Below are 27,829 nucleotides of genomic sequence, written 5' to 3'. Positions count from 1 at the left end.
AAACCAGAAGGCAAACATGAGAGCCTTTTCTCTAAGCTAGAAACCTGGCCTGCCTCTCTTCTAGACGGTTTTCTAAAAGTCAGTCTTTTAGAATGATTGTGCCCAAGTGGCTAAGGCCAGACTGTTTAGCTGAGCGCTCCCGGTGTCCCCCAGTCACCAGAGAGAGCTGAGCGGTTCGTGGCCTTCGGGATGCTCTGTTGGGCGGCAGGGCGGGGCCGCACACACCTGCTTACTTACCTTTTCATTGTTTCCCTACCCCCTCTTTTTTGAAAGCCAAAGGCACGTCCCTGACAGCTGAAAATAGCGCGGGGAGGAATAATCTGGACACTTTTGACGACAAGTTACACCTCCACTCAGCACTATGGACTCCACGATGCCTTTGAGTCTGTTTTCCCAACCTCCTGTGGGCCTCGAGGGTAGAATCTGCCGGGCTGTTGTTGTAACAAGGATTCCCCTGAAGCTCTGTCTGTAGCAGTGAGTACTTGTAAAGGACACTGGATCAAGTTCAGCCACCAAGTTGCTTCTGTCAGTGTTAAAGTGGCCTGGACTGCTTGCTACCGATCTGTGAGAAGCTGTTGCTTTGTTTTTTAACTTGCAGTAAATCATGGAGCCACTCTTTGAGTAGATTGGCTGGGCGAAAGAATGTCTTGGCAAGAGCATTACTGTAGACTTTTCTCCCTTATTCCCCCTTCCTGTCCCAGTTCTTTTTTTACACTGTCTTCTGTACGTCACCCTCCAGCAGTTAGGTGCCCCTTCTGGAGACACGTTCCAGAGGAGAGCAGAGCTGCGCCCTGAGCAACCCTCCAGAGAAGGGATGTGCTGTTAGGTTTTTACAGCAATGTTCTGGGCATGGAATATGGACATGAGCGCAAGGCACCGTGACAAAATAGCCTGTATTTCCCCCAGCCTTTTGCAAGTAATCTGGAGTAAGAAGCTGTCAAAGGTTTCTAACTTACAAACTGGTTTAAAGCCATCGACGCCCAGAGAGCAAGTATACCACATTTCAGAGGCTTACTTTTCATGGTACAAAAGCAATTCTATGTAATTTCTTCCCTTCTTTCTTTTCTTTTCTTTTTTTTTTTTTTAAGGAAATGCAAATGCAAATTAGTTTTGATAATGGAAAGCCAAATTTTGGTTGGGGGATGGGGCGGGTAGATAAAATCACTATGGGGGGAATGTTTTTCCAAGATTTCCAAAGAGATGGAAGTTTTTATCCTTTAAGTTTTCATGTTATACAGAAAGGCAGATTGGGTTGGTTGCCCTGCCCAGTCTCCTGGTTTTAAAAACTTGCCTTTGTTAAGTGAAATTATTAGGATGCAGCAGGAACTGTTACTCACTGAGTCATTAATATATTAAATGTTTCCAGGGCATCGTGTGCATTACCCTCAGTCTCTATGGCTACTGTCCTGGGACTCCATGTAAATTTCTGCTTTGAGCACTCCCCCTGTTGTGTGTGTCTGCACTCCCTTCCTCTCTGTAGGTTCATCTGGATGCAGTTGGGTAGGGAGCAGGCACCCAGGGAGGGGAGCAGGCATATGTGTACACATATCCAGGCCAAGGTGATGGAATGCATATACTTTCCTGACAAACCCTTCTTTCTGGTGATTACTACCAGCCATCTTCCAGAGAGAGTTTGGAGTCCCTCGAGGTTATTTATTTATTTATTTATTTTTGGAGTACCGCATCCCCAAAGAAAGAGCTTCCTGTGTTAAAACTGTCATTGCTTGAGAAGGTCTCATTGCATTGGGGAATGAGCTGGGGCATTTGAGCTGGTGATTCCATGATCACAGCTCCTGGAATAAGAACCCAGGCACTTTTCCCTAGAGGAACACATAGAGTTACCGAACACCACAGGGTACATTTCCCCAGGCTCTGATCACTGCTCTGGGCAGGGCCTGGACAGAGCCAGTCAGTGCATCCTTTCTTTGCCTACAATTCTTGGGTTACAAACATCAGTTTCAGGGAATTTCAAGTCAACAACAAGTAGAATGAATAAATACTTGGTTACCAGCCTAATAATGTGAATTGCTACAGAATTATTCTTATTATGTAAGACAACAAAAACTTTATGCAGATACTTTAGCTATAAATTGATGTAAAATATTGATTTTTTTTAAAGGAAGGGGAGAAGAGTATCTTGTTCACTTATTATGCAATCAGTAAATATTTTTTAAAAAATGATACTATAGGAGAGCTTAGTAAGGAGAGTGCATGGATGGGCCAGTTTGGTAGAGTTAGGAGAAATCAGTCTGGTTGTTCCATCCCAGTGGAGGGAGAGAATGGAGGTAAGAGGGAATCAGAACGTACTTGGTTGATTCCTTGGTGACAAGTGCAATGGGGATATGGGTAGAAATTATTTTCAGAGCCAAGGGGACTTGATGGTTATAAATAAAGTTGCTTTTAGCGATGGAATTTATAGACAGATCATGTTGTTCCGAAAGATGTGAATAGGATCCATGATAGCAAGTTGATTCAGAATTCTGTAGATATTTAGATAAGTGAGTGTTGATCATTTGATTTCTTAGACTGAGGTTTTAATTGGATTTCATTATGTCTCCCGGTAGTACACAGATCATCGGGATTAGGAAATTAGCCATTTTGGATTCTGCCTGCCACAAACAGACCTATTCTAAACAGTGCTATTAAATTTTAGACTGTTCAAATATTTTATTTTCTCCTACAACTACTTTTTATTATAATGAACAATTAAGACCATTTAAAACACGGGAGTACAAGTATTTTTTTGAATTAAATTAACTTGCGAAAACCAAATTTGCAGTGGTTGGGTTGTTTCTAGACAGACTTTGGTATCAATTTAAAACCAAGATAATTTTTATATTCTTTCCAATAGAATTTCATGACAACTCCTGCAGTTTTCTTAACCTACAAAAGAAAAAAAGTGCTGCATTGATGAACAAAGAATTCTACAAAACCTACTTTTGTATCTTTATTTTGGAATTTCTTGTTCTATTATAAATATGGAAGTATCCCTATTTCAGAAGACATATTTTGTTAAAAATGAATTGTACATATTTAAATATGTATTTTTGCACAGGTCTTTTTTTCTGATATCCTGTTTTGGTACAATTGAGATCATCTAGTATTTATTTATTAATTAATAAAAGTAAATACCTTTTTATAATTTGAAGTGGTTCACTGCCAAGCCAATAGTTCTAGAACCTGCCTCCTTTACAGTTTAAGGGATGCCTCTGTTCTGTGAAAGTCTTTTTGTCCCTTTTAATGTCTCGGGAGCGGATTTGTGCTGATCAAGTGGGCATTGCTTCTCTAGTTGCCTGATTTCCCGATAGACTACACGTAACGAAGTGACACACTGCTTTTCTTTTGTGTTTTATGTGTGAGTGCGAGTGTGCGTGCGTGCCTGTGCGTTTGTGTGTGCACACTCTGAGCACATGTGTGTTCATGTGTGATGTGGTTTAAAACTAACGGGAAAAACTGAAAGTGCCTGAACCTAGTTTTAAGCTTCGACAGATTCTTTAAAAAGACTTGAATGTTCAGTTCAACTTTTGGAGTTTGCTTTTTCCACCTAAATATTGTTTCTGAAATCTTAGGGGAGGAGTTGAAAACCAATTTACCAATGCTGGTAATTTTTATAAGGTATTTTAAAATTAAGGCCTTTTGGTTCACAGTAATTCAACTGGTGATGGATTGCCTGGTGGCACCAAGGGTTACAAATCTTTTTTGTCAGCCAGCGACTTACACAATATGTCCGTTTTGTTATTCACTCATGAAATACAGAGTTTAAAATAGAATATTTAAAAAGTTTTATATTCCAAAAATATAATACAAAGTACCTCTGAGAGCATTGAAAAATGTATAATTTGAAAAAAAATGTAACTTATAAAGGCAGCTGTCTTCCTGCAAGAGTTCTGTTGCCAAGGAATTCTTACTATCTCTCTGTCCGGGGTGGGGGGGGAGGGGCGGGGTGGAGGCTTTGGAAAATGATTGTTAAAAGTTTCATTGTTTAACAGAAAATAATCATTTTTTACATTTTGTGCAAAACATTCTACATTTTCCGATCATTTAAATGAGCACTACATACTGTCAGTGTGAATGTAGGGCCTTGAAAAGCATTTTGCTGTTTCTTTGAGCTTGGTTATAAAAGCAATCTCCTGTGTTAAAATGTGTGAATAGTTTGATAATTTGTACACGTAATCAAGAGCATCTCAGCTGGACTTTGTGTTGGCTGCTGTATAGAACATGAACAAATGTCAAGGGATAGAAAATTACTTTGGATATTTAAAAGAAGAAATATATAGTCTATTTGTTTTGTAACAAGTTTCTGTAAATAAAATAATTTATACTATTTATAAGAAAAGGTTGTGCTTTGCTTTATGAGAAATTAGTTTGTGGAACAAACATGTTACTAAATGGGCAATAAAATTAGGACTTCTCAATAAATAAGGTTGGCTGCATGAAATATTTTACATGTTTCTGCCTCGTGATGCTAAACCCTTTTCAATCTAGTCTGACTTGTCTTCATTTTTGAATCAGACATCCGTGTGAAGCACCTTTGGTTTCCTTCCCTTCTGTATAAGCTAAGTACAGGGCTTAAGATGTTTCCCTTCTTGGGCACAAAGCTTTGCTTTGGAGAAATTAATAATGGGGTAAACTGTGAACACTATTGCAGGTTTGTCAACCAAGGGAAGTTGATATATTGAGAAACACATTCTGTCTGTATTTGTTTAGGTGTAAATTTGATGGCGTGTGGTCAGTTTTCATTTTTCTCCAGAGGTAAGTTTTGTTTCCGTGGCTAGTGGAGTCCCTTCCTTGCTTTTATATACCTCTTCCCTCCTGGAAGTGCAAGTACGTGCTGGTCGTCTTCAGAGCACAACATAATCTTGAATCTCTAGAAACTGGGCCAGTTTTTCCATTTGCAAATCATTCTAAGAAATTAAAAAGTATTCTTGTTGCTTAACATAGTAAGGGAAGCATCTGATTTGTGTGTTGGAGAAAATGTCCATTTATTTCTCTGGTTTCAACCCCCACCATGCCACGGACTTCCCATTGCCTCCTCCTCAGATCAACCAACTCCTAAAATCATTTCTGAGAAGCTCCTTTCACCTCAGGTGTCCTTCTTAAACTTCCTGGGAAGAGGTTCGCTCAGTGTCTTAACCCTTTTTGCTTCATTCCCTTGCAGGTAACCTGGCCATGGATAGCAGGAGACTCTCCCGATTCCAGGAAGGGGGGTTGGCAGGAAGACAGGGGTAGGAAGGTCATTGTCGGCAGAGAGAGCAGTCCGGGCACGCGCAGGTGGGGAGCCGTGTGGACAAGAACCATTCTGGGTGAAGCCTCTGGAAAGGAGGGGCTGGAGGGTCGCAGAAGTCGGCACCAGATTGTCAAGGACCTGAAGTGTCATGGGGCCTTCAACCTCAGGAATGTGCAGTTTAACCAAATGTGATTGTCACAGCCCAGAGATTTTCAGGACCCGGTGCCAGGATGCTGCAGGTGTCGGAAGTAAAAGCCGTTCAGATCTTCCCCTTATTCTTGTACTTCTCTGTCTTTTGCCTCACATCTCATCCTTTACACCTTTCCCTCTTCTGTTCTCCCCCTCCCCAGCTTAATCAAAAAGCTCTCCCCTAAATCAGGCCCACGGCCCTGCCCCCTTCTCATCCCACTTTCTACTCTTTTGGTCTTTTCTGTCTGGTAAGAAACTCTTGCTCCTGTTGCTGACGGGAGTTAAACAAACTTACCTTTCACCTGGTAAGGCGGTGCGATTCTTGGCACCTCTCACCCCCTTTTCCACATCAAAGCCCGGGGACCAGAGCTGCCACTGGCAGAGATTGTCTTTGAGGAGAAAGGGAGATGGAGCTGGAGGAAAAGGTTTTCAGGAAGAAGGGGAGATTCAAACACATAATTTAATCCTTTTTTTAAAAAATCCCCATCATAGAAGGGCCGTCCAGTAACTATGGAGGACAGCATGGACAGGTGAGAACCTTGGGACAAGAATAAGGTACGGTGCTGTCATAAAAATCCAGGTAAGAGCTGACTGGGTTTCCAAACTAAGGCAGCAACCACGGGGATAAATAGGGAACTGATTGCAGAGATACTTCACAGGTAGAACCAACAGGTCCTGAGGTCTCATGTTGAACAGTAAGGGAAAGGTTGAATCCAAGATAACATACAATTTCTAGCTTAGCTAAACTGGTTGATGAGCCTTAAAAGTAGGATCTATGACAGAGAAGGAGAAATCCACAACGAATTTGAGTAGCCACTGGGATACTCATGTTTAGTGCTATATGTACAGTCTGGATGGAGCTTAAGAGAAAGGTGTGAGCTGTAAGGTGGAGGATTGTCTTTCATTCTTAGGTGGTAAATGAGGTCATGGGAGTGTATGAGTTCACCTAGGAAAAATAAGGTCGCTATTGGATTCGGCTCATTATTATATTAAAATGATGCCCATCTAACTGAATGCTTATAATGCCCGTTGAAGCATTTTGCAAACTTTGTCTCTCATGAAGCCCCTATAGAGTAACGGGAGTTTTATAGAGTAGGTAGTTTTGATGCTAGTCGAACGAAGGAGGAACATCTAAGAAGTTAAGTGTCTCACCTACAGTTCTCCACCTACTGGTAGGGTTGCCAGACTGTGAATTCAGGTCTGTCAGATCAGTGGTTCTTAATCATTCTTTTTTTTTTCTTCCCCACAGATTTCAAGAAAGTAGGCACAGACATACCACATTTCATGTTCCATCTCCAGGACTTCACAAACCTGAAGCCCATCCTCCGTGGCCCAGGGAAAGAAGAAAGCCCAAGATGAGACCCTGGAGAGCCTATTTTTGGTGAAGAGGTTGAAACGGTTTAGTTGGAAGTTTGGACAGTTGACTCCATTGTAATTAACCCCACCAAGCCACTCAGGTAATGTTTCGGTTTTATTTTTTTTCTTTCTCCAGGATAATGGGAACAGCAGGTGTTAGTTCAGGGGAGAGGTTAGAACTTGGGCAGGGAGTTTGCCAGGCAGTTAAAGCATATGAGGGTATGGCTGAGTCATTGACGATGGCCTTCATTGGGGCATTCAAGGAACAGAACCAGAAACCTCCATGTAGAATCTTTGAGACGCTCTCAAGACATTTTATTTGTAATTACCCTCCTGGTAAATCTTACAATCCTCCTTCCTGGTAATTTGTCTGCGATGAGACAAGTTAAGTGATTTATTCGCCGTCACAGAGCTAAGTCCAAGTTCAGTTCAGTATGGCTGTTACTGGAGGAGGGGCTAACGGTGGTGGATCCAGGGAACAGAGTTAGGATGGTGGCATAGCGCTTCTAGTGACAGGTCAGGGAACAGAGGACTAGGATAGTAGGGGCTGGAGTAGAATATCAGGTTTCAGTTTGAACAACAGAGCTCTTCAGAGGTGCTTGTGATTCTTGGGTCCTGGGTGAGACCATGACAGAGGCTGAAAGTGGTCTTGGGGGAAAGAGCACTGACGTTCAGGCCTAGGCACTGTGAGGCGAGGCTATTACTGTGTAGGTTGCTGGTTTCAGAGTGGTTGGCGTTGAGAGGAAGACAGAGCCATCTGCTTGGTCTGGTGCGAATAGTGTGGGGCGGCTTGGAGGTCTGGGGGCAGTGAGCACAGAGAACTGGTGGTCTAGGTGGGTGGTGAGCAGCTTCAGAGAAGGCATTTTGAATGAGGGTGGAAAGCCTGTGGCCAGGAGAGGGCAGCAGACTTGGAGACTTTGGACTTCATGTTGGCCCCACGGCCTTGATGTATTTTTGAATGAACAGCCTCTACCCCAAAGAGGACTTCGAGAAATGAATGCAGCATCCTCCGAGGCAAGTGTAGAGTTTCGTCTGCCTTGAGACTCTGGTAAACTCTAAGAGGGTTGGAGAAGTTACCAGGACGCTACCTACTGGCCGCCGTCTTGACTAAAGAGGCCACTTGCCTAAGGCAGTCAGGATTTGTAGCAGCTGGAGGGAGGCCCACTCATCATTCACGTGCAGATTGTCCCTTTTACTTCTCACAGCCAGTCTGTCCAGGGAAAATTATGCCAGACCTTTGGGAGGGACAAACGGTAATCCTCCCCCTGGACCCAACTGCTACAATTTATCTTTTGTAAGTCTTCAGAAACAGGAGTAATGCACACCTGTGGCTCTCTGCCCGTGAAACCCACGCTAGCGCATACTCGAGTTTGTCATGTTTTTCCAGATAGGGATTTAACCTTACGTCCCCATTGTCAACATGGAGCTGGCAGTTTGCTACAGTTTGTCATTTGTATAGCATCAGGAAGGTGAGAGATTATCGTTGTCCCCCTCCTTTCTTCCTCCTAGTCATGAAGAAACAAGATTTCAATGATCAGCCATTAATCCTCTTTAAAAGACAGGTTAAAAACAGCACCAAGGATTAATCCAAAATTACACAGTTTGCTCATGATCAGTAACCTGCTGATCAGTTAATACTAATGCTTAGGCTACTACAGGACTAAAGGCGTCCATCATAAAATGGGTACAGAATGGGGTGGTGGGGGTGGTAATGCAGGGCAGGTAGTGGAAGGGAACAGGGCAGGCTGTGGGAACGGGACCGTGCTGGAGAACCCACGGGAAAACCCACGCTAGCCATTAGCTTGACGGGGAGAGTGAGCCTGGAGGCAGCCTCATCTGTCCATTTTTCCACAGAAGCTAGGTAAGTGACCTTGGAATTGTTTTCAGTTTTTAGAAGGTGACCATAAACGAATTTTTATCTAGGAAACTAACTTTCCTAGATGGGGCATGGGGTAGGGACAGGCGTGGCAGCATTGCTTCTTGTGGGTGACCAGTAGCCAACTTTGTATCATCAGGAAGCATCGTCTGCCATCCTGGTGGGCTTTGGTCTTTTGAGCTCTTTGATCCCCACCTGTGGGAAATGTGGGCCTGGACCTAAAATGTCTGTAAGCCTTTTATTGGGTTTAAAATACTCTACCTGTCCATAAAGCAGATCTTAGCATTCCATAATTACATAACAAATATAAGTTTGTTAAAAGCTTCAGTTTGATCTTGATCAAATACAAAAAATTCAGGTTTTAGCTTATTCTATAAAAGTTGGCCGAGGTGGCCCAATTTACTCACCATACATGACAGTTTTCTCCTAACGCTCCACATACTAAGAAATATTTTAGTATATTGTTTTAGTGTTCAGTGTTTTAGTTTTCACATAGAGAACTGCATAAGGCCTGGTTGCTCCTCTACTTTGCAGACGAGGGGGAATAGGGTCCGAGAGAGGAAGTCCTTTCTCCCTGCATCACGCAGCTAGCATGAGGAGAGCTGGGATCAGAATTTGGTTTCTCTAGCTTTAGTGTCAGTGCTATTTCTCCCATACCATACGGATGTGTTGGAGTCTAACTTTATTTTCACCTCCAGACGGATACTTTGAGGCTAACAGTGTTCCCCTGGGACTTGTAATTACATGGAGTAACTTATTAACAACTTATTAACAACATGTAACATGCTCCAGTTTTGTATTAAAAACTGCATTTCAATAGGATTTATGTGGAGATTGCATCTCCACATAAATGTAGAGAGCATGAAAATGTCGACAGTAGCTGTTCCTGCTGGGTGGGAATACAAGGCCATCCACGTTAGCATCTTGAATGTCTTTTGCAGTGAGCATACATCCTTTATCAGAAAAAAAAAAGGAAAAAAGGAAAAAATTTACTCCCTCACCTCAAAACTGTATTGTTCCCGTGGTAAGTTAGTTACTCTACTAGACCTTTACCAGCTTCTGGAGTTTTCGATTTCCCTATCTTGAACTCAGAAGGGATTAGCATGTTTCTTTTAGCTTCCCTTACCTGTCATCCTCGCCTACTAATTTTAGGCCGTTGGGCATAAATAGTGAAAGAAAAATACCAGTACATTTTAAGCAAGCAGAGTTTAAAAAAAAATTTTGAGAATCCAGAAGGAGTTAGTGTAAACCTTGAACGAAAGGCCAGAATTGCTCTGTGATCACATTTGTCCCAGTGGTCTTAAGAGGTGGGAGCCCAGGGAAAGGGCTGTTTTTAAGAAACGGACATTTGCATCCTTTTTTCCTTTAGCATGAACTGCAATGAGTCAGTTTGCTAAGAACAGAATTCTGATTTTTACATGGAGACAAGGAACACGGTGAGTTCTCAATGACTACACATTGGATTTATCAAATGGCCCTGATTTTCAGGATCATGGGTTTAGAGTACTTCTGTTCACATTTTCTTCAAGAAATTACAGTGATCATTGTTAAGGTTTTATAAATAAGCGTTTTCGGAAATCCGTAAGTGGATATTCTCAAATGCTTAAGGCATATCCAGCATTTTACCAGCCTGCCATTCACCATACTGCGCCCATGGCGCCTCCCGCAGCACCACACTGATGCTCGTTACGGTAATTCTTCTAAGACATTGCCATGAACTATGCCATTGGCAATTGTGCTGATTTCCCAACCTTCATTATTTCTAGTTTACTTACGTTTTTATCATGAATGAATGTTGAATTGAATCACATTATTTTCCATTGACTGAGAGGTTTTCTTTTCTGATGTTAATGAATCATTCCAATTGGCTCATAACTAGAACAGCATGTAAACTATGAAAGCAGACGTCTCTCGCCTTCCTTTTACAGTACAATGCCATTTCCCATTCTCCTTTTAACTCAGCTCTACCAGAACGGCCTTGTCAGAGTGGCATCCAAAAAGTTGGGGGTCGTCCCAGACTTCTCCTCACCAGGTCCCCACCCCTGCCCCCCCCATTCTTACCTTTCAGCAAAGCAGGCTGCACCCCCACTATCAGGCATTCCCTCCAGCTGGGGCCACTTAGGTCAAACAGGGCCATTCCTCGGCTTAAAACCTCCAGTAACTAACTTTCTTCTCCCAGATATTTGCATGTTCCTCCTCTACTTAAATGTCACCTTAGCAGAGGCTGTGCCACCCCATAGGGGAGCTCTCCACGCCCTACTTCACTCTGTCTCCTTTATCCAGTTTCAGATTTTTTTTCTAGCACTTAGCCCCATGTGACTCACCGAGCCTATATTAAGAAAACACAAGGAACAATTTTGTTTTCCTTACTATGGTTCTGTTTGGGAGGGGGCGGGCAAGATTCCCATCATCATTATTGATATAGGTATTTTTGTTGTTTTTTAATCAGTGTTTGGTGAGATTGGCAGATTCTGGAATCCACGCTTATGGTTGCCTCCTCAAAAGCTTCCCTTTTTTCCTGAGGGAAAGCTTAAGATACATTTCACTTATCTTCTGTCTTTTGTGTACTAAGTGGGAGACACTGTGTTTAAACACATACTATATGGCATATATTTTCTAAAACTCAGGAGACTTACAGTAAGACATGAAGGGTTTGTATTATCCCTACTGTACTACTCAGATTTGAACTCAGGCGCTGTAGTCTCGGATTAGTCTCAGAAAAGTAAACTGAAAGAAACAATGCAGTATTTATTTTATACAGTTGAACCGGGTACATAGTAAAGTAAGCTATAAAAATTCCACAGTTATCTCTAAAGGAAATCCTTCGTTTACATGGTTTTACATATTAATTACTCTGGAAAGTTTCTGAACTCTGTTTAGTAGCAGATCTCCTTTCTTGATAGTTTCTTGGTACTGCCAGTTCTTGCTATCAGGCCTATAAATAAATTCAAGAAAAAAATGAATTATTTACCAGTCACATTACTCCATAACACGAGTTGACCTACTTTTAAAAGACACTTAAGAATGCCCCTTATTCTACCACACAAACGACGCACAAACTTAGCAGTACCTGTTGGTCTCCACTATTTCGTTGACTTTATCTATTTTGCAGTGTAGTCTCCCTGCAGCAATAAATCTGGAGAGCTCCCTACAATGAAGAGCAGGGAGAAAGGGGCATCAGTATGAGCCTTATACAAAATTCTTAAATTGCACTAAATACACACTTCCACTGTCGCCCAAGGTAACCTTCTGATGGCTTCCAGCCTGCACTCTTTGACGGTGCAGCAGCTGAGAAGACTGTCGCGGGCAAACCGCTGCAGGATCATCCCAGAACGGTAAGTTCATACTGAGGGCAGGTGTCAAAGAATGAAATCATTAAAGCTTTGCAGAAAAATAATACGGAAATAATGACACAAGAGCAGATGATGCTTAGGATTTTCAAAATTAAGACGAAAGAATATGCCACAATAAATAAGCATCAGGAATGCACAGCTGATATTAATCTTTGTGAAAAAGTGTTTATGTACAGTCACAACCCAAACCTCAAAATTAAGATAGCTATAACATGCTTACACATAAACCTCAACAACAGCATTATCAATGAAACACTATCAAAGATCATCTACCAACAAGGAGAAAAAAGGCTTAAAAATGTACAAGAGCTATATGAAGACTTTATATTACATGGAAAGATGAGTGCTTTAAAATAAAAATTACTTATAATAGAACTGTTTAGGGGCGCCTGGGCGGCTCAGTGGGTTAAAGCCTCTGCCTTCGGCTCAGGTCATGATCTCAGGGTCCTGGGATCGAGCCCCGCATCGGGCTCTCTGCTCAGCGGGGAGCCTGCTTCCCTCCTCTCTCTCTCTCTGCCTGCCTCTCTGCCTACTTGTGATCTCTGTCTGTCAAATAAATAAATAAAATCTTAAAAAAAAAAAAAAATAGAACTGTTTAAATAAAAATTATACGACCAATATACTCTCCCAGATACTAAAACATTTTGCTCCTAGCACATAAACAACAAAAGAGAGACTCTAAATCCTAAACAATTTTCTAACAAAGATGCCATTTGAAATCCATGCAGAAGGGCTGGTTTGAATGGTGATGAGGCAGACTCACTGTGACAAACCCCCCAAAAAAGCCTGCTAAACCTGGTGATGTAGAGAATGTCCACATAGGATAACACCACCAGAATCAAGTCACAAACTAATTGACAATGTGGACAGAAGATATCTGCAGTATAAACAGGGGGGGGGGGGGCCAACAAATCAGACAAACAGCTCATTAAAACAGAGGCAAAGTACATACACAAAAAAAGATCAATTTCACTTATTAAAAATGCAAATTAAAGCTGTAATGAAATGCCATCATTCTGGGGAGAACAAAGCATAATGCAATGTTGAGGAAGGTCAGAGACAAACACAATGTTTCACACTTACTGGAGAGGAAGTGATATAATTAGATGAGAAAGTGTGTTACTTGGATTTGTGCTTTTAAAGTGTCAAGTATCATACCTAATTGCCCCGGCAGGCAGTGGTGAAAGACCCACTAGGCCTTCTGTACTAGTTGTATCCAAAAAAAAGCCTATGAAAAGGAACTAATTAATACTTAATCTTGGTAGGAAGAATGAGAAAGCATTACTGTTTTTAATAAGGAAGTGTGTGATTTTGGAAAATCTGGTTGTGTGCTTCAAAAAGCTGGAAAGACAAAAAAGTTATTAGGCTGGAGGTCATCCTAAACTAGCAGGCATGGCTGACACAGTCACGGAGCAGGCTTTATTTCTATAGTCTCCATCAAAATACACCTGGATCTAAGTGCTACAGTGCCCAGTCTTATTCAGCTGTTTTTGAGTTCTGTTACTGAGCAGCTTTCTAAACTTGTGTTCATTTTCCAGACACTTAAATAGTTCCATCTCCACAAGGAACCCATCTGCAACTATTATTCTGGGCCTGAGGTTCACAGAGAAAACTGTATATACAAGATCTAACCGCCCACAGCCTTCCTTGACTGCCCCCCCAACCCCAAGACAGAGGGAACCTCTGATAGTGGTTCTGACTTACAAAGAAGCTCCAAGGCCAACTCTGACTGAAGAATGCCCCCTGCTGCGGTGAGGACAGACTGCTCCGTTCTAGGAGCCTGACAGCTGGCACACCTGAGCTCCCAGCACGGTGGCTGCCCGAGCCCCACATCGCCCTGCGTCGCCGGACTGGAGGCCCTCCCATCACCGCTGCCCCGACCACTCAGCGAGACTCCAGCCAGCTCGCTAACTCCAAAGCTGGGCAGTGAACGCAGTGCTTCTCTCAGTTCCTGTAATACTGGCACACACTCTAGCCAGTACACTTAGGCTACTGGTTTCAAAGAAATGCTCCTACAGGTATTTGTGCTATTGCTTCCACTGGGAAAGCACTTTTTTCCCTTCAAAAATCCTACAAATGCAGCAACATCCAGTCTAAAGGTCTATCAGAAGGCATCAGTGGATGTCCAATTCTCAGGCACTTCAGTCAAATACAAGGACTCCTAGGTATGCTCATCAAGAAGAATCTGGCCACAGCTTCCTTTCTGGTTACCACACTACAATTTAACTCCTAATGTCCTACGCCTATGTTTCCATTCAAGTCCATCCCTGGCCCTAGAGCCAGACCAGTTGTCATCTCCTCATGTGCCAGTCACATCCCAGGATGACTCCTCTTCCCCAGCCGTGGGTATTTTTTCAAGTCCTGAGTATGGTGGCTCACTACAGAAGGTATGCAGTCATGATGACCCAAGTGTTTACTGAACAACCCACTCACCAATCAGATTTGCATCCCACGTTCCAAAAAGAAGACCTACCAACAAAACTGTACACAGTGCATGGGTTTCTAACCTTAAACCTGTCAACAGCAGCGTTTCCTCAAATAATGGCCCCTTCCTGTTCTCCCCACAATATCTTACTGAGTCTAAGGAAGTAGAGAAGTGGAGGAAGGGTGCAGAATCATGTTCAACTTAACAAATCAGACCCTCCTTAAAAAAGGATTTCATCAAAAAGGTTTTTTTAAGGGAGAAAAAAAAAGAATCTAGGGAAACCCAGATGTGAATTGGGTACCAGAAATTTAAAACAAGATCTTAGTAGGTAACCGCTAGAGCTCTGTGTGTACATACAACTTTTTTGCCTTTAGAGTTGGTCTGCAAACATGAAGGGAACAAATACCCACCTGAAATGTGAATAGAGAATTCACATTCAAATAGAGAACAAGGGGATTTTTGGTAGGGACTGCTCAATAGTTTAGGTTATACTTAAGATCTGTATCTCTCATCAAATATAAATATGTAAAACCTCAAAACAAGCCTATAAATAAATATTGAGATGCATGGTAAAGTGTTCAGGGATGAAACGTACTGGTGTCTGAAACTAACTTTGAAGTGCTTAAATAGGATGGGCAGATATGTGATAAAACAGCATGTTAATTACAGAATCAATCATGAAAATAACTAATTCCTTAGAATTTCCTACATGTTTAAAATTTTTCATAATAAATTAGAAAAATCAAACCCCTAAAATGATTTTTTTTTTAATGAAATATACCATCACCGAAATTTACTATATGACCATCACGTGGGCCACTGAAATCTACCATTAGCACTTGACAAGATCTATCTTTGGGAACCACTGATCCAGGTACGGTAAGGACAGCACATACTCTGAATGTGTACGTCTCCCACACTCCACTCCTATCACCCTAGTCCAGGCCACCGTAATAGCTGCTCTATGAGCTACCGTACTCAACAGCCCACCCAGTCTCCCTGTCCCCCTGTGGTCTGTGTAAGATAGGGTTTCATGCTCTACCACTCTCACGCTTAAAATCCTCCCATGGCTTCCCACAGGACCTAGATTAAAACCAAGCTCCATACCACAGCCAGCTAGGCCCTGCACAAACGTACGCATGCCTGAGTCGCCCACAGCTGCCCCTCTCTCGCCACTACCACTCCACTGCAGCCACACACACCTTTCTGTTGCATTTTATTATCTCCAGAGATTCAGTTCTATCTGAAATGACCTTATGTATTTATCTGCTTACTTGCTAACTCTCCCCATATAAAAAGTATCAAATATTAAAGTCCGTGACAAGAACCTTAACCAATGCCAACCATACAGTAATGGCTTAGTAAGAATTTGATGAATCATTGATTTAAAGGCTAAAAGTCTCACTTTTAACTAATGTGACCAGAATTGCAGCAGCAACCAAAAACAATGAAGGCATTATCAGAGAAAACATGCCCTTAATGTGAAATATGAGACATCTAGGAGTCATCACCATAGCAGCAGTGTGGTCCACAAAGAAGGGACAGAACACTACTGTACAACACCTGGTCTGTTACCCTTTTGCAAGATCACTTAACCACTCTACAACTCAGTATCCCATCTGTTCATAAAAGGGGCACATCATGAAGACAGAGATGACAGATGATTGTTCTGATAACATGTAGAGAAAAAAAATCTTTTATAATTGAGGGAAGCAATGTAAATGGAGAAAATATACCAGCTGAGACATTGAAAGGTAACTTTCAGAGATATGCATTAACATAATAAATTATTTATACTTACTGATCAATGAATTCCACACCAACACCAAAGGCTTCTGCCATATAGCCAAGAGTTAATGACCTATAGGATTCCAGCAGCTGGCTGTATGCGTGAATTCTCATCTCTCGCACGTAGTATCGATAATGAGGAGCAAAAAGCCAGTCCTTTTTCATTTCCTGTTCCACAACAGCTGCAATGAATAAGATGCCAAATTATAAAAGACAGCTCTTAGAAATAATGAAGAAAGAATGGTAAAATGGACACAAGATACGGATAAGCCATCCACAGGAATTAGTTTACCGAATAACTACAGTGTATCACTGCTCAAAATAGTGAGGACATGGCAGTAAGCCAAAAGACAAGATCCTGCTGCCACAGAAACTAAGTTTTCAAAGAGCAGAGATGACTTAACAAGATACTTTTAGTAACAAATTCTGTGTGGAAAGTAAGTGACAGGGCAACTAGGAGGCCTTCCGCTGGACTGGGTGGACAGGGAAGACTTCTCTGAGGAGCCAGCCAAACAGCAGGAGGCACAGAGCAATGCCCATAATGCAGAAGTGCCCCTGGCAGGAAGAGCCACGCTCAGCCCCAGAAAAGAAAGGAGCCCAGATTCAGCATAAAGCAACAGGGGGGGAGCTACAGGGATATGGAAGGTGAGCAAGACAAAAGAACTAAAAATAGACTTGTGTCTCTGGCTTTAGCAAGAACCAAATCCCTGGAAAAGAATTTTTATTTTGTTTTCTGGTTCTGGAGATTTTTTGGAGGGGGGCAGGGCAAAGGAGATTCACAGCGTTCAAGTGGATTCATCTACTGCACATCCAGGTGAAGATACCAAGGAGGAATTCAGGCATGGATCTGGTGCCCACGGGGAAATTTGGGGCTGGAGACATGAATTTGGGAATCACTGCCACCCAGATAATAGATATGAAGATGGCTCTTCATATGTATTATCATTCATTGATAACAGTGAAGGTAGAGACAAGGGTAGTGACCAAGTCTGAGGCAGTCACTGAGAGGTCTAACAGAGGATGAGGTGGTGGGTCTGGGGAAAACAAGGGTGTGTTACTGTTCAAGAGAACAAAATTGTGGCAAGATGCAAAGGCTGCTCAACATCAAAAGAGACAAGGATGAGTAAGGCAGCACATGGTTTAGCAACACGGCAGTCAATGGCCTTAAACTGAATGATGCTCATTCTCACAAATAGTTAAAAAAAAAAAAAAGCATAAACATCAAGTCATTATACTGTACAGCTTAAACTTATATACAGTGTTATATGTCACATCTTAAAAAAACTGGGAAAAAAAGAGCAAGAAAACCTATGAAAGAGAATGGGAAGAAAAATTTTCACAGGATGGGTCATACTCATAAGCCGAACACTAAAATATCTTCTATCATTTGTGTGCCATTTAAAAAACTCAAGAGTTCAATAAAAACTACCCCTGGAAACAAACAAGAAATGAATAAAATATGAATATATTTTTCTCCTCTCAAACTGACTAAGAGTGAGGGGGGTAGGCGGGGGAAAGGCTCTCCTCAAATGATGTAAATTGAGGGGTGCCTGGCTGGCTCAGTTGGAGTGTGCAACTCTTGCTCTTGGGTCAGAAGTTTGAGCCCCATCATGCGTGTAGCAATTATTTAAAAATAAAATCTTAAAAAAAAAATCGATGTAAATTGAGAGAGGTAGAAACTGAAATCAGCACAAGGAACAGTCAGTAATGTATTACTTTTGTATGGTGACAGGTGGTAACTAAATTGATATAGGTCATCATTTTAAAATGTATATGAACATCAAATCACTATGTTACACACCTGAAACTGACACTGCATCTCAGTTATACTTCAGTAAAAAAAATACTGTGTAACTGTAAATTGGCACAGTATTCCTGGAGGGCAAGAGTGATCAAGATGTATTTTCACTTTGTAAAAATTCACTTTCTTGGATTTTTTCCCCTAACGAAATAAGTGGAAGTAGAAATGGTGAATTTTAAGAGAATGTTCAAAACAAAGTTGCTCACAACAGGAGTAAACTGTAAACAGCATAATTTTTTGTCAGTAGAAGATAAAGTATGGCACATCCACTACACTGAAATAGGTCTCTTTAAGATAACTACAAGCTCCAAGGAGCTCCAGCTGTTTGATCTGCCACTACATCCACAGTGTCTGATACATGACAGGTAGTTAAAAATCCTTACTGACTCAATGACCAACTCTTTTTCTATAGTCATGAAAAGGTATTCACATTAGACTGTTAAGAGAAAAAAAAAGCTACTTGGAAAGCAGCATGTAAAATACACCCACCTATGTTTAATGGTGTTACGTGCTTCTGTCTCTGGATACAAATGTCCCTGAAGGACACACGTGAAACCGGATAGTGGCAGTCACCTCTAGAGAAAGGACCCTGGCAATCGCTGGTTAGGGAGAGCTTTTCTTCTTTATATGATACTGTTTGAGATTTTTCCATGGGTATGTATAGCCCTGGGTTTTTGGTATACTGTTTTCCATTTCTTAAAGCACATTTAAATGAACAAAAGGTTTGGAAAGATACATAACTCTTAAAATGGTTATTTCTGGAAGAATTTTGTGAATGAACATGTGTATGGATTTGGGAACAGGACTTTCTCTATTTCTTTTTTTTAAAAGATTTTATTTATTTATTTGACAGAGATCACAAGTAGGCAGAGAGGCAGGTGGGGGTGCGGGGGAAGCAGGCTCCCTGCTGAGCAGAGAGCCTGATGTGGGGCTCGATCCCAGGACCCTGAGATAATGACCTGAGCAGAGGCTTAACCCATTGAGCCACCCAGGCGCCCCTCTCTATTTTTAATTTTAAAAATTTCTCTATTTTTAATTTTAAAAACAAACGGCTATTATCTAGAGAAGGATGCAGTTTCCTTTTTCAAATGAAGTATTTTAAAGTACATACATACACTATGAATTTTCTCAGGGAAGCAAAAAGGCTTAGAAAACTAAATAAATCCTCCATGTCTCAGTATACTAGAGAGAATAAATGATACAAATAAAGACAACTGTCATCAAAGAAAATGTAACTATTCTGTCTTCTGCATTTAAAATATCTGGAAAATGTATAAATTTGGTAGTGATAAAAATTTCACCTACAATGTTCAAATAAAAGATTACTATTAGGAATGGGGACAGTAGGAAGAGATTAATATCTACACAATTTAAAAGTTTCCCAAAGCCATGAATTTCATTTTTTTCCTCACTTTCCTCTAAAATATTTAATGAATTTAACAGATTTGCACAGACCACAAAGTAATGTACAGGCAATGTACTCGTGTCAAGTTCATCACAAAGGTTAAAAAGATTTAAAAAAATCTCCCAATAATACCAGTTAGCAGAAGGAACAAACTGTAAGAAAAAGTCACAAAATGACATACTATTTTAAAAATGGGGCATATGACCAAAAAGCACACCAAAGATGTTTACCATCAGATCAGAGAAAAGCCAATCAAAACCACTTCACACCCACTAAGATGCCTATAATCAAAAAGACACAGTAACAAGTACAGGATGTGAGGAGACAGAGACACACACTGCTGGTGGGAATGTAAATGGTGTAACCGCTCTGGGAAACAGTTCAACAGTTCCTCAAAAAGTTAATCGAAGCATCACCGTATGACCCAGCAGGTCCATTACTAAATATGTATGTATCTATATACATACCCAAGAGAAATGAAACCACAGGTCTACATAAAACATTAGACAAATGTTCCTTATAGCCCAAAAGGGAAGACAACACAGATGTCTGTCAGTGGTTGAAAAGGATTGTAAAAACATGGTTTTTCCATATAATGGAGCATCCTTCAGTCATAAAACTAAATGGAGCCCTGAGACATGCCACCACACAGATGACCCATGAAAGGATGATGTCAGGGAGAAGGAACCAGGCACAGAGTGCCACACAGATATGCCATTCCTATGAAATGGGAGAGTAAGAACATGCAAATCCATGGACACAGAAAGATCAGTGGTAGTGGGGGGAGGAATGGGAAGTGACTGCTCAATGGGTACAGATTTCCCTCTGCAGTAACGACATTCAGGAATTAGTGATGACGACTGTACAACCTTGTCAAGAAAATAAAGCCGCCGAATTTTACACTTGAAACTGGTGAATTTTACGGTATGTAACTCCTATCTCAATGAAAAAGGGAGGCATAAAATGAGAGCTCCCCAGGAATGAAGGCAAGGGATTCATTCTGATGAAGGAAGAAGGGAAAGGCCCCACATTTGAGCAGAATGATGCCAGGAGAGCCGCAAGCATAAAAAAGGAGGAACAACTGCGCAGTACGATCTTGTGTGCAAATGTGCCTGTGCACACGTCTGAGAAGATGAGGCCACGCAGGTAACTCATCATACCTCAGGGGCCCTGTTCCCCTATCACGTAAGGTAAGTAGTATGAATTCTCATGAAGCAGTCCCAACTTTTACACCTGGAAAAACCACTCCAGAAACACTGGGCCAAAACCCACTTCAAAAATAGAATAAGCACTGGGGTACTTGGGTGGCTCAGTCAGTTAAGCATCTGACTCTTGATTTGGGCTCAGGTCATGATCTCAGGGTTGTCAGATGGAGCCCTACGTGAGATTCTCTCTTTCCTCTGCCCTTCCCTGCTCGCTCTCATCCTAAAATAAATTAAAAAAAAATTTTAAACAAACCTTTAATAGTGTAAACATCAATCTTACCTAGTGGGCCATATAAAAACAGGTTACAGTCTGCTAACACCCCCTTCTAAACAAAAAGGGGCAAAAAACTGAGCCCCGGTAATCAAAGACCTGTACAGTCTGTCACATATGTGAACAATCATCTTAGTTCTCTGCATACAGGATCAGGATTGAGATAAAGACAGATCATTGAAATGAGCAACTCTATCCTTACCTAAGGACTGGAAGAAAACTGAGTAACGACACTCATAGAGTGAAAACAGGTACTGCCGGACCGCTGGAAGGCTGTGCAGCACTTCAAGGATCTCGGCTCCTTTAATCACCTACAAATTAAAAAAAGAACAAATGTATGCTTTAATGTGTATTTAGGTTAGGAAAGTATGGAGTAATTTCTAAACTTGAGTATTAAAGATTCAGGCATTACCTTTTCCCTGAGATCTGGTCTTTCTAAGGCAATCATGCTCACATAGACAGTGTAAGTCACAAAGGTCTTGTAATCCATAAGTTCATAGGATGTGAATGTTGAAACTGTGTCAAGGAAGAGTTCAGCTGCCTGTTTGAAATCACGAATAGCCACACAGTAAAGACCCTGATATACCTTTAGGCGGTTTCTCCTGTCCCAGTCTCCTCCTTCCTCTATTAAGCTATAAATAAAAAATAGTAAGGTCACAATCTGGAAACAGACAAGGCCATTTTTTGTTAAGTGTTGAATCAAAAGGTAGTATTTAAAGAAAATATTCTACTAAATAAGCACATCAATTATTTCACCTAATTTACTAGTTATAAATAAAATAGGTAAATTTCTTACACCAGTTTCTTATTTATAGCATAATTACAGGGGAATATATCACCATCATTAAAAAGTACCTTTTGGCCTTCTCTGTGTTTCGTGTGATGAGATCATTATCCATATAAAATAACCCAATCCTAAGAAGATAGAACACAATATCCAGTCGGTGACCCAAGGCCACAGTTTTGTCGTATGTCTTGCGAAAGGCTGTCAGAGCACCCTCCTGTCAAGAGATGCAAGGCAACAGGTGAAAACAGGTTAAGTTTCAAATGCTACCGACTATCTGGTATTCTCTTAACAAAGGGTAGAGGGAACAGGTAGGAAGAGAGAGAAAGTCAGATACCCATGAAATGGTAACTACCGAAGCTGGGTGATAACTGCATGGGAGGGTGGGGGTTCATTATACTTTTCTCTCCATTTATATAAAGTATAAAAAAATACATCGGCTATGCCTAAGCATATACTTAACATTCTAAAACATAGGAAAAACAGCCACGATTTATTCTCACTTATTTCAACATTCTTTCTTGCACATAGTCAGCATTTTTTCCCTAAGTACAATGTTACTTTCCTGTAAATGATTACACTACTTTAAGGGTAATGGAAGCTTTACCTTAGTCACCATAAGAATACAAAAGAGTATTCAAATATACAAGTCTGTGTCAAAATACTGTGGAATAAAATGTTCTGTTGCTTTAAAAACACAAACATGAACAAAATCATTTGTCAATACATGGTACTTCTTAGTCTGTGTCTGGGTTTATGTAATTGTAAATTGTACCTCATAAATTAATAATGGGGGCTAGCAAGACAGTAATGGGCAGAGCTGGCACTCAGATCATGGTTTTTAATACAACTCTCCACTCTCCACATGCTAAAAGAAACCAAGGATCCTTGGAGAAACAGATGATTCCAGGTTTAGAGAGTAAAAATAACAGGTAAGCCTGTTAACAGCTTGTTGTATGAGAAAATAAGACCAAGGAGATGTCAAACAAAGACTTCTCAAAGGAGCTTCCACTAACACGCATGTAACAAGATGAGCACCATAAAGAGTAATGACCGTGATCAGTGTAACACAGTGAATAATAAAAATCCATTACGTAACAGTTAATAATATATTTAAAATGAGAGTGAACAGGAGAGGAAAAAAGGAAGCTCTTTTTAAAAGAATGCTACTTAATAAACACGGGAAATGACATAAGCCCATCATCGATTTATAACTCCTGATATTGACTCAAGCACATCCTTGTCGAAATTCCTCAAATCCAGAATCAAAAGCTTTAGTTTCTCATTCACCTGTAATAACCTATCCTCTCTGAAACCAAACCATAGGGGTGCCTGGGTGGTTCAGTCCTTAGGCATCTGCCTTCGGCTTGGGTCGTGGTCCCAGGGTCCTGGGATCGGCCCGCATCGGGCTCCCTGCTCGGCGGGAGGCCTACTTCTCCCTTTTCTACTCCCCCTGCTTGTGTTCCCTCTCTCACGTGCGATCTCTCTGTCAAATAAATAAAATCTTAAAAAAAAAAAAATAGTAAAAAAATAAAACCAAACCATATCACGCAACTGAGAAAACCATACAAACTCTTAGCTATTTTTTCTAAAAGACTTATCATTTGAGAGACAGTGCACACATACTGGGACGGACAGAGGAAGAGAATCCTTAAGCAGACTCCCCGCTGAGGACAAAGCCTGTTGCTGCGGGGCTAGTTCTCAGGACCCTGAGATCATGACTGAAGCTGAAATCAAGAGTCTGATGCTCAACCTGAGTCACCCAAGCACCCTCTATTAGCTATTTTTAAACTGTTCTGTAGTTCCCAAATTTTTTACAATGGGATCTTAAATTTACAATAAGAAAAATCTTGTTTTAAATCTAAAATGGTGGGGCATCTGGGTGGCTCAGTCGTTAAGTGTCTGCCTTCGGCTCAGGTCATGATCCCAGGGTCCTGGGATTGGGCACACCATTGGGCTCCCTGCTCAGCAGAAGCCTGCTTCTCCCGCTCCCACTCTCCCTGCTTATATTCCCTCTCTCGCTGTTGCTGTCTGTCAAATAAGTAAATAAAATCTTTGGAAAAAAAATTTTAAATAAATAAAATAAATAAACCTAAAACGGGGGCACCTGGGTCAACTGAGCATCTGCCTTTGGCTCAGGTCATGATCCCAGGGTCCTTGGATCAAGTCCCACAGTTGGGACCCTGCTCAGTGGGAAGCCTGTGTCTCCCTCTGCCTGCTATTCCCCCTGCTTGTGTAGGTTGGTCACTTGAGTGCTCTCTCTCTGGCAAATAAATAAATTCTTTAAAAAAATAAATAAACCTAAAATAGTAATAGTTCTTATTAACATTTGAGTTCTCTGCCCCATCTTTAATCTTCACTAAGTAGGAACTGTTCTACCATATTTCAGATGAGGAAATGGAGGGTACGGTAAATGATAATTACTGAAACCAGAACGCTAACCCAGGCAATCTGATCCAAGAACCCACGCTATTATACTTTCTTCTACTGATGCCATGCCATCTGCCATCTGAGTACTTCAGGATACACTGCTTAGAATTAATGACATTCAAAGTCCATCCTCCTAACCACTACTAACTACTAAATTAAATTCAAAAGATGTAATACCTGTGGGCATCTGTCTCATGCAGTGGATAGGAACGTATCGATCAGGCTGGCCACCATGTGGAAGAAATGGCCACATATATTACAACAAAAATCCTTCCTTGTCCCTTGTCTCTATATCCTAGAGAACACTAGCATACATCCACGAGGAAGCACATTCCAGCACGTTTCTACATCGGCTTGTACTAGCAAGAACAGCTGAAAACAACAACCATGTACATCAACAGTTGGAGAGCTAAGTAAACAGCCAAAGAGCAAAGTAAACTTTGGCACAGCCTTACAAAGGACTACTAGCTAGCAGTTAACCGGAATGCGTACCCCGTTTATGTACATTAACGGGGAAAGAGCACGATACGATGCTTAATGAAAAAAATTAACAGGACGGCATGAGAATATTATGGTCCCACTTATTTTAAAAACCCTTTTCCAATACTTTATTATTAATATCTATGTGAGGCTCAAATTCACGACTCTGAGACCAAGGGTCACAAGCTTCATGAAGCCAGGGAGGGGCCCCTAAAAACAGTTTTTTAAAATATAATCCTGCCTAATTTACATGCCTATCAATATGCAATAAAACAACTTAAAACGGTCACCATTGAGGAGAGAGGGAATAAAGAAAAACCAAGAACTTCAGCATTAACTGTAACGTTCAGTTTCTTATAAAAAGACTATTACTTATATAAATAATAATTTTTTAAATTCAACAGAACCAATGTTTTCCAACCAAGGGGAGAAAAGTGCACTATTGAGAATGATCCCAATTTTGCAAGAGCAGAAAATCAAATCTCTGCAAGTGCCCTTGAGTTCTGACTGGTGTGGACACAGAGAAGAACACACACACCTGGCTAAACAGGGATAGAAAGAAAACTTTTTCTTGGCTCCTTTTTGTGCTGATTCGCTAGGCCCGGTAAGCACATTACCTGTGTGTTTGTTTTTTTGTTTTGTTTTGTTTTGTTTTGAAAGGAAGTTAATTCTTTAAATAGTGCCTCTCTGCCACTATGCAGAGAGGGAGAGAGGGGGAACCGTCTCCACTTGCCTTGTCACCTATCCGGCACAGGTACTCTGCCTTCGCCATCATGGCGTCCCGGATTTCGCTCTCTCCCAGATTCTTCTCTGCATCTTCCAGCTCCTCATCCAAACGTTTCAACTCTTCCTCGTTCGCCTTCTTCATTTTATTGAGCAGGTCCGTGTCCATCTGCCAGTCGAGAGATTTGCACAGGGCTTCGTAGTAAGGAGCCATGTCTGAGAGCCAAAAAGAGGGACGTGACTTAAGAGCGGGTACCCCTGGTACCCTCAAAATCAGGGTCCACCCCCGTCTTCCACACACACACACACACACACACCCCCTATCGAGTCGACCCCTCTCCGCCCCGTGCCCAGGAAGGCATGGGACAGAAGAGCCTAGCGAAGGGCTTGGCAGAACGTAAACGTCTGCTGCTGGGAGACGAGCATCACAGCCAGTCCTGCCGGCCTCCCGACGGCTTCTGCTCCAACAAAGCCTTCAAGCCGCGGAAAGGGGAAGCCTGCTCAGACAGACCTCAGACAGACCTCAGGCACCTACATTCCGTCTACGCAGTCCAGGGGCACTGACCGCCAGGGACGGCCCCAGACACCGACCCCACTCTTCCCCGTCCTCTCCTACACGGCTGCCCCAGCCCGGGCCCGGCCGCTAAGAACAGCAAGCCCGGAGCCTCTCTTCTGCGCCTCGCTCGGAGCTCGACATAGCTCCCCAAAGCTGCTTTCGGAGCAGCAAGGCCCCCACGGATGCAGACCCCCTCTGAGAGCAAGGCCGGAGGGCCCCGCGGGCACCCCCGGGCCCGGAGCCCCTTCGGGGAAAATGCCCGCAGCCTCCGGGGCGCGGGGCCAGCCCAGGCCTAGGCCGCTGACTCGGCGCTCGCGCGGGACTCACTGTTATCCCGGACGGCCGCCATCAGCTCGTCGCGCACGGCCGCGTCCCCGCGGTGCTCGGGCAGGCTGAGCAGGAAGCGCAGCTGCGCGATGCGCAGGTCGGGGTTCTTGGGCAGACCCTCCTCCTCTAGGTTCTCCAGCGGCATCTCGGCGGCGGAGTTAGCAACACAGGGCGGACGGCAACTCAGCGCGGACCCGCGACGTCTACGGCAGCGGAAGCGGGAGGAGACGACGAGAGTGCCCGGCCGCCTCCGGCCCGGCTTCCGGTCCCGGGCAAGCCTCCGTCAGCAGCGCCTCCTGCTGGACAGACCTCGGAACACCTCACCCGGCCTGAGCGCTGGCGCCCCCGTGTGGTCACGAACGGCTTTCCCTCGTTCCTGGCCGCGACCGTCAGTCTCCATGTACGTGTTGCCCAACTCTGAAGACCGATTTCCCGAAACTCTCCCTCCCTCCCTTTTTAGCTAGTCTGCTTTTCATTCTGTTCGTAACTGACAGGAGCTGGCAAGCTTTTGAAATTTTTCAAAATATCATCATCATCACCAACAATAAAAATCTCTGTGCACGGCCCTAAAACCCATGTTCTTTCCGCTAGTCTAAGAAAATGGTACCCAGAATTCCAGTCTTAATACAACATTAATATTTCGTTTATGCATTATTTAAATCATTGCATGCCTGCATGTTCAGCCTCTTTTTGTTCTTGAAGAAGCTATGTAGCTTCAGACTTGGTAATGGTTATTTGAAATTCCACCCAGTGAATTTGCCATATATATTTTTTTTTTTCTCTGCTCTCCATTGCAGGTCGACCCTTTAGGTCACCTAGGGCTGTTATTTTCTTAATATAAAACCTGAGATGAGCATCACAGATCATTTGATATTTTAGGGTTTTTTTCCCCCCTGTAAAAAATTCCCATGCAGGATTAATACACAAAAGGTAGGAATGTTCTGTGACTTTTAAATATTTAATGTCACATCGTTTTCCAAAAGAATTGAACCAGTTTACACAGCCTGTGAAACATCTGGGACTGCCACAGTCTTGCCAGCAGTAAGCATTATACCCCACATTTTTATGATTTACTTGTTTTGGTAAAAACAAGCATTTTGAAGACACCTCAAATGGTAATAAGGAACACAGAAAAACGTTATGAGGGATCCATCATGTTAAACTTTGGGGGGAGAACCTTCTAGACATCTTTCATTCATTGATTCAACAGATTTATTACCTGGTTGCAAAGTACCAGGGGTGGTGCCAGGCACTGGGAACACAGCAGTGAAAAGTACAACACCCTGCCCTTGTGGAACTTACCTTCTAGAGACACTTAGCTTCACTGAAAGGGACCAGATATATTAATAGGGTCATTCTGTACTTGTACCTTATAAACTGTTCTGTTCCATTCACCATGTATTGTAGATATCTTTCCTTGCCAACAAATATGGACTGACATCATCACCTCTAATGACCACATAGGATTCCACTGTTTTTATGTACCAACGTTTATCCCATCAATCCCTAATTGCTATCAGTTTAGATAATTATTATGTCTTCAGTATCATAAATGCCAAAGTGTTGATCATCTATGTGCATATATTTTCACATTTATACAATCATTTCTTTTTAAGATTTATTTATTTATTTG

At 42.1% G+C, this 27,829-nt stretch overlaps 2 protein-coding genes across 3 annotated transcripts in view; one reads left to right on the top strand and one right to left on the bottom strand.

Moving 5' to 3' along the window:
- Positions 1 to 4,336, top strand: part of ATXN7 (ataxin 7) — a gene marked incomplete at its 5' end in the record, with an annotated part of 90,689 nt that extends 86,353 nt beyond the window's left edge. Inside the window, one exon of one of the 2 annotated variants that reach the window (XM_080828438.1) lies at positions 274 to 4,336. In XM_080828438.1, the coding sequence (XP_080684564.1) occupies positions 274 to 291 (18 nt within the window). In that variant the 3' untranslated portion in view covers positions 292 to 4,336. Of the gene's footprint in view, positions 1 to 208 lie in introns of both variants that reach the window. The other variant, XM_080828439.1, reaches the window with a different exon arrangement.
- A 7,040-nt stretch (positions 4,337 to 11,376) lies between these two features.
- PSMD6 (proteasome 26S subunit, non-ATPase 6) lies at positions 11,377 to 26,404 on the bottom strand. The gene is made up of 8 exons (XM_080812878.1): positions 26,197 to 26,404; positions 25,324 to 25,529; positions 21,752 to 21,897; positions 21,309 to 21,528; positions 21,099 to 21,207; positions 16,228 to 16,396; positions 11,719 to 11,796; positions 11,377 to 11,583 (listed from the first exon to the last, which is right to left on the bottom strand). The coding sequence occupies exons 1-8, from the start codon at positions 26,339 to 26,341 to the stop codon at positions 11,487 to 11,489; spliced, it is 1,170 nt and encodes a 389-aa protein (XP_080669004.1). The 5' UTR covers positions 26,342 to 26,404; the 3' UTR covers positions 11,377 to 11,486.
- Positions 26,405 to 27,829: the final 1,425 nt, after the last annotated feature.

This window comes from Martes martes (genome assembly GCF_963455335.1).
Source record: "Martes martes genome assembly, chromosome: 1".
Classification (NCBI taxonomy): domain Eukaryota; kingdom Metazoa; phylum Chordata; class Mammalia; order Carnivora; family Mustelidae; genus Martes; species Martes martes.
This window is presented reverse-complemented; position numbering and strand designations above follow the sequence as displayed.

Excerpts from the sequence above, each read along its gene's own strand:
- PSMD6 (XM_080812878.1), bottom strand. The coding sequence starts at position 26,341 with ATGCCGCTGGAGAACCTAGAGGAGGAGGGTCTGCCCAAGAACCCCGAC. Across the intron at positions 21,208-21,308 it reads GACCAGATCTCAGGGAAAAG|GTGATTAAAGGAGCCGAGAT; the intron begins GTAATGCCTGAA and ends TTTAATTTGTAG. Across the intron at positions 16,397-21,098 it reads AGTTTTCTTCCAGTCCTTAG|CTGTTGTGGAACAGGAAATG; the intron begins GTAAGGATAGAG and ends TATTCATTGCAG.